Source organism: Triturus cristatus, chromosome 10, assembly GCF_964204655.1.
Source record: "Triturus cristatus chromosome 10, aTriCri1.1, whole genome shotgun sequence".
Classification (NCBI taxonomy): Eukaryota; Metazoa; Chordata; class Amphibia; order Caudata; family Salamandridae; genus Triturus; species Triturus cristatus.
In genome coordinates, this window is record NC_140593.1 from 79,281,066 (window position 1) to 79,293,849 (window position 12,784).

At 45.9% G+C, this 12,784-nt stretch overlaps 1 protein-coding gene across 5 annotated transcripts in view; it reads left to right on the forward strand.

Annotated features, from left to right (window-relative positions):
• The window catches only part of KAT2B (lysine acetyltransferase 2B), a 271,057-nt gene that overhangs the window by 253,628 nt on the left and 4,645 nt on the right, over positions 1–12,784 (forward strand). For 3 of the 5 annotated variants that reach the window (XM_085630459.1, XM_085630460.1, XM_085630464.1), the window contains 2 exons: positions 2,724–2,787; positions 2,894–2,978. In XM_085630459.1, the coding sequence (XP_085486585.1) occupies positions 2,724–2,787; positions 2,894–2,978 (149 nt within the window). The remainder of the gene's footprint in view (positions 1–2,723; positions 2,788–2,893; positions 2,979–12,784) is intronic. The other 2 variants (XM_085630461.1, XM_085630463.1) reach the window with 1 other exon arrangement.

Below are 12,784 nucleotides of genomic sequence, written 5' to 3' on the forward strand. Positions count from 1 at the left end.
AGAGTATTTTAAAATACGATCCATGGGGCACTAGGACTTAAATACAGCCTGCAAGTGAAAGGTGCATGTCTTCTTGCTACTGTGATTTTACTATTATTGTCTGTAAGTGACTGTCCACGTTATTTTTACGCCACATTTTACACAGAGACATCAGAGAATCTTGGAAAATCATCATTAGTTTAACATTCACATTAGTCGACATGTTATATTTCTTGATTCTGTGGTAATCTGTATTGTGCCCCAACGTCACTACAACGCAAGCTCAGTGCCAGCTTCCGACGTGTGGTTTGTCATTATTTTCTAGCATTTGAACATTTTTGTATAGATTCTATAGGGTTGGGCCCATCGTGTGTTGCTTTTTTTTTTGTACCTGATCACCCGTAGATGCGCCTGGATACCAATTGGGTTTGGGTGCTATGCCAATGTTATGGACTTGGCTAGACACGAGGGGTCGCCTTAAACCTCTATCAGCGGCTTCTCGTTGAACAGAACCCATTATTGGAAGTTGTTGCCCTTAAAGTGGCCACAAAGCCCCCCATGCTGCACAACAACAACCGCAAGCAGTTGTAGCGTCATTCCTTCCCTACACGTTGGTGAATATGCCAACTTGTTGAATGCACCCCACATCTCTACCCCCACGCCTCATACTCACAGGTACCCCCCGCCGAGTGCAATGAGTACTCTTTAACCATTTCCTCCCCACCTGTCTTCTGTGGCCCACGTCACACGTGGATCAGGACCTTTTCACAATGTAATGGAAGCCGGCTTTTATTAACGTATCTCACTTGCTAACTGCTTTTTAAACCAATGTATTAGTCTGTGCCTACGAAGAGATAACATCTGTTTCCCCCATGCGGATTGTATGCGCATAACACGGCAGCATTTTATACAGTACGAATTATTACCCTTTGTTTTCGCTTGAGAAACGCACATTTAAACCGTTTTAAATTGTTGGTTTTGGTGGACGAGGTTCACAATGATGGTCTTGCATGCCGATGGTTAATTTGAACCAAGATACTTGCTTGTTTCAGGTACGAGGTAACACAGATGGTTGCGGGGAAGCGCAACCAATAACTAAGGTACAGGTTACAAATTTAGGCAAATGTACATGCGGAGATAATGGCGACCGCCTCGCAGGCGGTGTGCATTTAGGTTTGTCGAGAGCGGCAATCTGAGTGGAAAAGGCAACTGTAATAAAAGGGTATGATTTTGTGAATAATATTATACGACAATAATGCCACGCAAGAATAATGGCGGGGCAATGTGGTCTTTAAAGCAATGAATTTAATTCGTTTTGGTGGCGTGGAGCAGAGCCCGTTTGCTAGTGATTTCGCCCATACACCAGGGGTAGAATTTTTTAGCTACTCTCTCGCCCATGCTATAAAATATCGGGCACATACCCCGGTTTGTGTGTCATAATTTGAGTGTAATCTATTATTTATACCCAATGGGTCTCTGTATGTCGGGGAGTTGTACTTCGTAGTGTTTGAGGATGGTGTTTCACTAAGGGGTGGTAGCTACTGGCAGAGCAGGGATGTTCCCTCGCACGCCTTAGGGAACAGTCCAGGAAATCCATCAATGTGGTGCTGTGCATTTTCGGAATCGAAGGGCAGGCGCAATACGTACGTTGTTTATGCAAGGGCGCACTTCAATTTACCATGGCTGCCGCCCGCTGTTGTTTCCTTCTCCATGTCGCACGGGTGGCTCTGCATGTGAACTGGAGGTTGGTCCAGCCTGGTTTATTGCCCCTCACAGCGTTTGCTCCACCAGCCAAAATCAAGGACTCCAGCTGTATAGCCAATAGGTCTCGTCTTTGGGACCTTATAAGTGTTTAGTTATCCAGCACAATATTCTTGGTGCAACAACATCAAGTGTTGCATGGTCAAACACTTATAAAGGTCCCAAAGGCGAGACCTATTGGCTATGCCAATGCTTGTTTTTACCATGTCAACAGACCAGAGCATAGTTAAAAGATGATTAATACTACTTCAGGTTATGATAATCTGACTCTTAATACTAATACTAAAAATCTGGGTTGTAGGCATGCCTTTATAATCAGTATTATGAAAAGTAAAAACATCTTTGCTGTCTTGTAATGCCTCCATCCTCACTACACATGGTGAAGTGTTTCACCTAGATCGCTTCCTCTATGTGCTTGAAACTGTAGAACCGTATGATCTGATAGAGACTTCTAGCCGCAGATTCCTTACCTTAGAATTATCCCCAGACGTCAGACTGGAGAATCTGAGGATTAACAGCCTTTACCAGATAAGGGGTTACCGAAGGGAAGTACCTTTGATGCTTCTCATGCTCATCATTAGCTTAGCGGACACCTCCAAAGCACTATGAGATTTTGTTGCAATTCACATAAAGAAGAAGAGAGTCCCAAGTAACAGGCCAACACTTACCAGTTCAAGAGAGACGCTCCATCCATCACCCAGTATTAAGAGGCCATCATCCGCTACCTTCATTTGGTCTCTCAGTAGTAAACAGCCTACGCATTCTAAAATGATCCATACAAAGGATCTGCAAGAGCAGCAGGTCCACTGGCTCCAGGTGCCACAGATTTCGGTAGCACACTGGAGGTGGCATGTACTACAGCACTGTCTGTCACCAGCGCCGCGCACACACAGTTACAAAGTCTTGGTAAACCTGCCTCTCATGCGATTGTGTAGAGGTTTTTATAAGAACGTAACATGTATTCCTCTGTTTTTTCTTTCAAGTAAAGAGCCCAAAGATCCGGAGCAGCTATACATCACACTCAAGACCATCCTGCAGCATGTCAAAGTGGGTAACTTATGTTGGGTTATCATTGCTGGAGATTTGAACATGCTCATCCAAGGTGGGGGATTGCATTTTTGACATTTTACTTTTTTTTCTGTCTCTACCCAAGAGCCACCAAAGCGCTTGGCCTTTCATGGAACCAGTGAAGCGAACAGACGCTCCCGGATATTATGAAGTCATAAGGTTCCCTATGGGTAAAGTCACTGACATTTTCAAATTGTTTGCAAATGTATTTGTGATTGGATATGGTTGCACAAATATTCTAAATATTTGGGAAAACTGATGCAGGACACTGACTTTGTTGTGCTGTCATAGTCAGTCCAAGAACCTCCGTTTCAACTCCCTTCCCTGATTCCTCAAGGATGGACTCCTGAACTTTCTGTGTAATTTATGGATTTTTGCATTGATTGTAACATTGTTTTGAAAAACACTGACCCAACTGGTAATACTTTCAAACCAACTAGCCTGCTCTGGCTTTCTATTCAAATGCGTTTAAAGCCAAAATGAGGGTTGTAGGGAGTTCAAAGATGGTTCCAGTCTCTCACAATGTGTAATGATGATCTTTGTGGGTGGCCCTCTGACCCAGCGCACACCCAGAGCTTTTACCTTTCATCCTCTGCATGTGATCTGTCTTGCAGGAAAGGTAATGTTGGCAGAGTCAATGGGAGTGAGACAGAGTGCCTGTAAAAGAATGGCAGCAAACTCCATGAGAAGTAAAGGGCGTATTCAGACGTGGTGATAAGGGGGCCTGTGAAGAGGAGCTTTGCTTCCACTAATGGTGTATGGGAAGATAGACCCATCTATTAGGGGAGGGCAGTCCACCCCCGTAAAGATGCAAACACCCACGATGCAGAATACATATGATTATGCCTGTTAGGAGGCAGCAGTCTATGGTGAGTGCAACACCTGATGTGGGGGGTGAGACGATGAAAGCACTGAAGACAAATATATGCTGCTTACCTTTCATGCTGCATAAGGGGTGCCTCGGATGGTGAAGTTGCATCTGGTTTTGCATAGAGCACTGGGATTAGGAAAGAGTGGGACGTTAAGTGTACAGTGACAGACGCCTGCATATATATCCTATAGCATAGGGGCCATAGTTATAAACTGTGGGGTACACTGCACTCCCTAAATCAGATGACTGCTCTTCTAAGAGAGAAAAGAAAGGTCCATTTAAAGGGGAAGAACTGTGCAAGGTCTTTGCTGCTTTGGTACCGTCTCGAGGCTGTATTCCCTGCTACAAAAAGAGCTGCTCGCAACCTTTACACGGACTGGCTGACATGGAGAAGTCTGTTCCTGAGAACGCAATCTAAAGATTTATATAATGGAAGGACGAACAGTGGTATATTGACTGGTCAGGCATTGTTGGTATATGATGAGCAGAGCTCAAAGCATAAAATACCTTCAGGTGGTTTATCTCCAGACATATCCACTGCTTTGTAGGGAGTGGCAGGCATTGGGCCAGGAACATGAGCATGGATGCCATCAAGTATAGTTAATTGCACTAGACAGTGAATCAATGAGGAGACCGAAGTTTGAAAGGATGTGAGGGGTTCTCCTCTCTTTTAATCGGCCAAGCAAAGGCCTGCTGTGGTGACAGAGGCAGACTTTCCTATAACCCAAAACCCACATTGCCACCTGTTTTGGAAGAAATGTCTTAAGAATGATGCACCTCTGACAAAGGTGGATCTCAAGGAAATCTACAGGCAGACTGCTCCTGTAAGAAGTCTTTGATCGGATGAGGGACACACAAAGTTTCAAGCCGTTTGGGTAGCGCACCCTAATAAATTATACATTCATTGATTATTTAACCCACGAGCAGCAGACACAGATTTATCTGTCCTGCTCCTCTTGGGGGAATTTACAAAGTATATGTGAAGACCTAGAATATACCTCCAGGCACCACAATCTTTGGATCCCTAATATCAGACAAGATCAAGAAATAATATTCCTGCATAACATCGGTCACAAGTGCCACTAATGAAAAAGATAGGTCTGAAACAGATCACTTTCTTGAGGGGAATGTTGGGCAGTACTGCATACACCTTTGTGGCCTGGTTTTCAAATGGCATGGTAGTGCACACGTTGAATATGACCCCTGGAAAAGGCAATAATATCTTGAATTGCTTGGCCAGATTCTCAACCTCCAATAACCCAGTGAGAGGTCTGCTCACCTTGGTGACACAGACTCCTCAGAAGTGTAGAGAACAGAAAAATAAAGGTGAAAATGATGTGGAGACAGAAGAAGAACAGGAAAAAGTACCTATAGGACAGTGGTTAAAGGACCGTGTTGTCCCAATTCCTCTTGGCTTGGTATTCATACAGATGCTGTTTATCTTATAGTTACTCGAGTTGTTCTCAATGTTGGGGAAATTTGGAAAAGGAGTTAGCAGTCTGGAGAATGAGTGTATGAATGTATGTTACTTTGGAGGTTGACCAGAGTTACAAATTGGATGGAGAGCAGTAGACTGATTTTCGGGGGAGATTGTGGCACGGTTAATGCCCTTTAATGTTAAGGGCTTAATGCCAGTAGTTAATGGTCACAAGTCTCATCTCAAGTGAAGATTTGTTTCTGATGGATACTTCTAACCACAGATTCCTTTCCTTAAGAATATTCCTAAGCAGTATCTGAAGAATGTTTCAGCAGTGCTCGTGCCCTGTGGCTCTGCAGTAACTCCTTACCTCCCCAGAAGTGATGGAGTGAAGCCACATATAAGACTGACGTCAGTTCTTTTTTTTTGTGCCCTTTGATGCAGATCCAAAGCTCCAATTCTAACTTTTCAGATGTCTTCAAATTAACCTCAGATGGTGGGCCAGGGAAGAAGTCTCCTCCGAGAAGGACAGCTAACCCTCTAGAATCTGTTCCCGGGCTCATTCTGATGCTGGTGGGCTTAACACGCAACCTGAATGCGATCAGTTGGCTTTTCTGGGGTGTGCAATGCCCTGATGCACGTGCCCTTAGATTGCTCTAGTTTGCTTGGAGAGAAGGCCGATGTGGTGCTCAAATGATTTAATGAACCACAGCACGTGCCTTGGTGCTCTCATCACCTGCCAAGCAGTTCCATCAACAGTACAAGACCACACCAGCCTTCCTCACCTTGGCAGCAACAGCAAGGCCAGTCGTTTCAGGGCAGAGGTCTTGGTGGCAGCCTGAGGTCATTCGTAACAGCAGGTACATCTCTCTTCTAACTCTCCCTTCTCTGCTGCAGCAGCTCCAGAGACACTTTAACTTGTCCTCGCATGCCCATACTCTGCTGGTAGGAGGCAAAATATGACATTTCCTCTCTGGCTGAAATTCCATCACATCGGGTAGAGGGGTCTGGCAAACCATTCAAAGGGGCTAGGCCCTACCTTTCATTTGCTCCCCTCGTCAGAGCGACTGCCAGCAGATCATTCCACAATCTTACTGCAAATAACCTTCTGCTGATGAAAGGTGCCCTCAAGCGACTGATGGCTTTGGAAAGAGGTGCTATTTGCGCTATTTTGTCATACATAGGGAGGATACCTCTAGCCCAATGCCTTTCTGTGGAAAAACAAATTCAAAATGCTCTTACTTTCTGATTCTTTCTGCTCTGGACCCTGGATGGTGTCCCTGGACTTGCAGTACGTGTATTTTCATACACCGACCCGCAGTCCCGAAGTTGTCAACTGCAGTTCAAGAAGGCGGTGGAACGCTTCCAATGTGCTGTGCTCCCCTTTTGGCCTCCTCTCGGCTGCTCATGAAAATGTTGAGTAGTCACTGCCCATCTTCAGAAAACAGGGATATATATTTTCCTGTAACGTAATGAATGTTCAGCGTGACGCAGTAAGTTGCGATCCACCACTCAAAAATGGCTGAATTGACATCTTTGGGTATTTTCATCAACACGACGAAATATCACCTGAGCTCCACACGGGATTCCCTTCCTGAGGGGTTGTCCTAGACACAGTGGCATTCAAGGCTTTGCCAAAGCTGCAGCATATCTGGGACATTCAGGATAAGATGCTGATGTGTCGGGCTCAATCGTGGCGATTCATCCCTTTCAAAGTACTTAGGGGAATGGCATTTGTAAGATGAATTAAAACTGTATTTGCTTAATTAAGGGGAGGCCATGAACATTGCTTTAGGTGTGAGGTTTGGTTTGCGTCAGTGTCATGAATTGTAGTCCTAACAACTTGTGAATTTTCATTTTTTATCTGTGTCAGAACTTTTATCTTTATCAGAACTGCCCTTTAACTGTATGTTTTTAAAGATATATATGTCATATTTGGGTGCTTTTATTGCACAAATGGAAGTGGCATAAAAACTCATTTCACAGTGACCCGTGAAATATGGAAAATATTTCACAGTTCCCCTGTTAAGTACTGATTTTCACATCATGACAGCCCCCAGATTACTCTGCACAGCTTTGCCATTGTCAGGGCTAATCGTATTATATGGCATACAGGGCCAAATTATGCAAGAAAATTATCTTAACTATATTTCAAAATTGCAAATTATATGGCACACTCTGAGGCACTATAAGTTTCAGCAATTTTTCCTAACAGTAACATTTTTGTGAAATCTGCAAATGATGCCGCAAGTAAAGTAGTCAATGCAATAGGTTTATGACTGTGGTACACACAGCTGCCTCTGAACCTCATTAATCCCCTGACCCTCACCCTCACCCATTGTTATATTAGTGATTTATTCATGAAAGGCAAACCTAAGTATTCGAATTGCTATAAGGTCCCATTGTTAGCTTCAATTTGTAGGAAACCACCATCTCACGATAACTAACCCGAAATAAACATGTCATATAAAAGATACCTAACCGGTAATGTGTACTGTGATCTGATATTGCCATCACTGGGTTGTGGTTACCTTTACGACTGTTGCTGGTGTGTGCACCCATTCTTTCCAGAGTTGTGTTGGCTAAGATTCCTCGCATAATAACCTGTGAGCCTCGGACAGGTAAAAGTGTCTTGTTCAAATCTCTATGCTTTAAATAGATGCAAGTATGACCAGATAAACCTGGGGGGCGGGAAGGTTCACTTTTCTCATTGTTAGAGCAGCTGTCAAAGACCTACAGCTGTCTTGAGATAAGACACCTAGCCATGGTGTTCCTTTTCCCTAACAGAGAGATCTCTATAGGTAAGGTCATGGCACTACTAAATGTTTATGTGATCCGTTGGCTGTGTTGTGCAGAGTCCTCAAACGCAGTCTTATTATGCAGGCATAAAAATGTTTCTTGGCCCCATCTTCACTTTATCTGTGACTGGAGAGCTCCGGTCCAGTCAGCGCCCTCAAGTCAGATGGCCTAAGGACAGTAGTTGTCAGCCAGGCAGAGATGTGAGGAGCTGGACTTCTTTGTTGGACACATCCCAGTCTGTGGTTTCAAGGTGCAAATCCACCATTCTGAAACTGAGACATTTAGGTGTCAAAGATCTCTAGGTTCAGATCTTACTCCTCCCACAGTAGTATGTGGCAGAGACACACAGTAGTTTGCGGGGGCTTTTACTGAGCTTAAGTGGAGAGGATAGAGGAATTGTTCTGGACTATAAAGCAGAACACAACATCCTACAAAATGGGATACTGTGTTTAGAACTTCAGCACACTTCCTTACTGCGTTGATGAGAAAAGATGCAATTCAGTGATCTGAACCACATAAGATAGTTGTTATATATTTGTCTTTATTTGTGTTTGCATTTATATGATTCTTTTTGTCACTGTCATTAATGCATGTGACAATTTCTGCTAGAGCTTCTAGTCGCACATTCCTCACCTGAATATTCCCCAGGCTTCAGACTGAATCTGAAAACTTTTCAGTAGTACCTGTGCACCCCAAAGGTGGCGCCCTGCTGTTCTTCACTGATGCCGATCCACCCTGGAAATGACAAGCGCTACTCCTGCGTGCTGATGTCAGTTCCTTTCTTTCCACTTCACCAGATGCAGATCCAGCGTTCTCTCTCGTCTTTCTGATATTGTCTCAATTTCTTACAGTATGCAAGGGATGGCACTCCCTTAAACAACAGGTTTCAAACCGTGTACGAGCTGTCGCAAGCAAATGTTTGTGACAGATTCCCATTATCGCGGTGTGCCAGCACGTCAGTGAACCCTAAGGCCATCACGGAATGCAAGGTAAAACTTAACATCCCCAAGCATAAGAAGACTCCCAACAGGACCGTTCAAATTCCAGCTCCCAGAGCTGCTCCAAGTCCACAGGTAAGCATAAGAAACATTAAACTAAGCAAGTGCGGGGCGCGCGCCACCACTTTTGATCTCGGTCTCTAAATCAGCAGACTTCTGAACTGATCCGGCAGCTGGTTCTGGCAGACCCGAGTTTCCAGGCCCTTCAGCCATGCCTGGTCAGATCAGAGAGTTCCGCAAAGCCAAGCTCTGGATCACTGTTGACTCCGTCTGAGGTGCCTTTGGGCCCCCAAGGAGCCAAGAGGCATTTTACCTGGGATACCGCTTGCCAGCTCCACACTTACCTTGCCTCAGATTCTGCTGCTACGCTCCACATTAGCTCCAGCCATGTCAAGTGACCCTGATTATCCTCCGCTCTGCCGGTCTGACCGTGACCGATGACGTGCCTGAATACACGCAATACCACTTCCTTCACTGGAATTAGCTCCAGCACAGCACTCTTGGCATTCCCTTTTGGGACTGATTCAAATAATGAATGTGACCCAGTGTAATTCGCTTGGTGATGCATATGGCAGCCAAAGCTCTTGACCTCCTAGCTTCCCACCTTGGAGGTTAAAACTAATGTCTTAATGGAAGTCCTCTAATCAGGGCAACATTTTCTGAGCCTCTTCTTCCCTTTAACGAGGCACTGACATACCTTATTGAAGAGTTGTACAAAACCTTGCTCTTGCTCCCCTGTCAATAGACAAATTGGCAGGTGACATTGCCTACCTCCTGGTGACCCAGCTTTTCTTTCGCAGCACCCCTCACCAGAAAGCCTAGTGGTGCAGGCTTCTACCAGCTGCTTTAATCCCAACAAATTTCCCATCGCTCCTCCTGATAGGGAATCTAAGTGAGTTGAAACATTCAACAAACATGCCTTTTCTTGTACCAGTTTTCCCCTCCAATCTATTAATGCCAGCTGGTTGGTGGGACGCTACTCACACACCCCAGGGAATTCGGCAACACAAGTCCTCCCTGGTGTACTTGAAAACCCTCGCCCTGTACTCTCTCAGGCGATTCAAGATGGTTATCATACTTCCACATTCACGATTTGTTGTAGCTTGGACACCATAAATTCCATCAGGTGGGCCACAGGCACCAGCATTACCATTTTCCTTCATGCTTTGCTGCAATCGATTGGGTTGTCATGTTCTGTCCAGTACTCATTGATGGACATTATCTTTGATGGGACTTGTCTGTTCATGGAAAAAGCTGATTGTGCTTTTGAGCTCTTTAGGCAGAGCAGGGCTACCATTCGTACTCTGGGCTTTTCCTTCCCGCAAACCTACCGCACCAGTTCCACCGTTCCTTTTGTAGCATTACCCAAGGCGTCCTATGGCCAAGGTAAGAATCCTGCCCCACTTTCCAAACCTCTTTAGCATACCCTACCAGGGACACAGCCACCCGGTGGAAGGTAGAACATCACGATTTTTACTGGGCTGGCAAGCAATCTCGTCAGACAGACAATCACAAGGGATAAGCCTTACCCTTTTTCTCTTTTTTCTCTGCTGCACCGTCCCCTCAGCGACTGATGGAGGACCATCTCTCTATTTTGCAGCAGAAAGTGCACCTCCTTTTGGCCAAAGGGGCTGTTAAGTGGGTGTCATCACAGAAGTAGGACGTGGTGGTTGTTCCCACTTCTTTCTGCTGCCCTAAGAGGACGGAGGTCTTTGTCTGATTCTATATCTGCACCCTTTCAATGCCTTCCTCTGGAAGGAGAAAATCAAAATGTTCACTCAACCCTGGAGACTGGATGATAGCATTGGACCTGCAAGACACCTATTCCCATCCTGTCAGCCCATTGGCATTACCTGCGGTTTGTGGTGGGAGAGGAGCATTTTCAGTTTGCTGTGCTCCCCTTTGGCCTCCGCACCATCCCTTGGGTGTTCACAAAAATGATGGCGGTAGTCACAGCACAGCTTCAGAGGTCTGGGGAGCCAATATTCCCCTACCTCAACAACTGGATGTTGCAGTTGGGCTTGCCCCAGGCAGTTATCAACCACCTCCAGATTATGGCGAACCTCCTATCATTCTTGGGGTTCACTGTTAATGTCACACCTGACTCCTCCTCAGACACTTCCCTACATCAGAGCTAGTTTGGACACGGTTTAGTCTCATGCCTTTCCCCTGGCAAAGAGAGTTTGTAGCAGTGATCCCAATCCTACAAGCCTTGGGCCTGGATTTCAGTGAGGCCGACTCTGACGCTGCTGGGACTGATGGCCTCCTACTTCCTGCTGGTCAAGAACACCAGGTGGCAAATGCAGGCTCCTCAGTGGGGTCTGAAGTCCCATTGGGCCAAACATCAAGGGGACTTCTCTGACCACGTTCTGGTTTCAGAGGAAACTGCAAAAGATCTGCGGTGGTGGTTACTGGACTGTGATTGGGTCAGTGGCAGACCTCTCTCCCTTCCCCACTCACAGCTGACTGTGGTGACTGAAGCATCGCTTCCGGGTTGAGGTGGAGATCAGCGGTCTCTGGTCTGTGTCAGAGTCCCTGTTCCACATGAACCGTTTGGAGGTGTGGGCTATCTGCTTGGATTTGAAAGCATTCCTGTTGTCCATCAGGAGGCTGATACAAGTGCTCATGGACAACACCACCGCCATGTGGTACTGCAACAAATGGGCAGGTGGGGTCATGGACCCTGTGCTAGGAGACTTTGCACCTCTAGAAATGGCTGGACCCGCAAGGCATTTTCCTGGTGAGGAACCATTTGGCAAGATCATTGAATACGAGGGTGGACCAACTGGATGGTCGACACCTAGCAGATTAGGAATTACAGGTACATCCGGAGGTGGCACAAGGACTCATTAATGGAAGGGATGAACTTTGGCTCTGTCTTTTCGCTACTGCTTATAGCGTGCAATGGCAACACTTCTGCACTTTGGAGTTTCCAGGGTATCTCTCGCTCATACGCATTCTGCCTTGACTGTAACACAAGATTTCTGTACACCTTTCTGCCCATACCACTTCTGCCCAGAGTTCTCAAGAAGATCAGGCCCAAGTCATCCTAGTGGCTCCGGATTGGGAATGGAGTGTGTGTTATCCAGAACTCTTGGGCTTGAGCATATGCCCTCAGATCAGGCTGCCCTTCTGGGAGGACCTGCAGTCACAGCAACAGGGCAGGGTTCTGCACCTTGGTCTTCTCCACCTTTTAGCTTGGAGACTGAGCGGAAACAGCTGACCACCTTCCTCTGGAGATGGCTGATGTCACTGTAGAAGCCAGGTATCCCTCAACAAAAACTGTATATGCCCCATTTCTGGTTTAGTGTCGCACACATCAGATTGCCCCCCATGCCCTTCCCAACATGGCCAAGTTATCTGATATTCTGTTATTTGTTCTGTCACTTGCCTGGCAGGGCTTACTTTGGGTACCCCCAAGAGAACGCTGAGCTTCTACATATATTGAACCAAGAACCACCAGGTAGACAATCCGCTCTTTGTGGGGTTCTCTGTAGCTAAAAAGAGCCAGACAGTGCAGAAGAGAGCCATCTCTTGCTGGATTGTGCTGTATTAAGATGTGCTACGTACTGGACAAAAGGCAGCCTCTGGAAGTACTGTATGCTCATTCTACTATGGCCAAAGCATCTGCCACTGCGTTGGCAAATGGAGACCCTGACCTAGACATTTGCCGGGCGGCTATGTGGGCATACATTCACGAAGCATTATTGCCTGGGCAGTCAGGTTCGCCGGGAGTGGCATTTTGCACGCTCAGTCCTGCAGGACTCTGATTTGAGTCCATTCCCAGGTCTGCCTCTAAACCAATGTAGTTTTGGTATCTATTCAAAAGGTGAGGAATCTGTGACTAGAAGTCTCTATCAGAGGAACAAGTTACTTACCTTCAGTAACTCT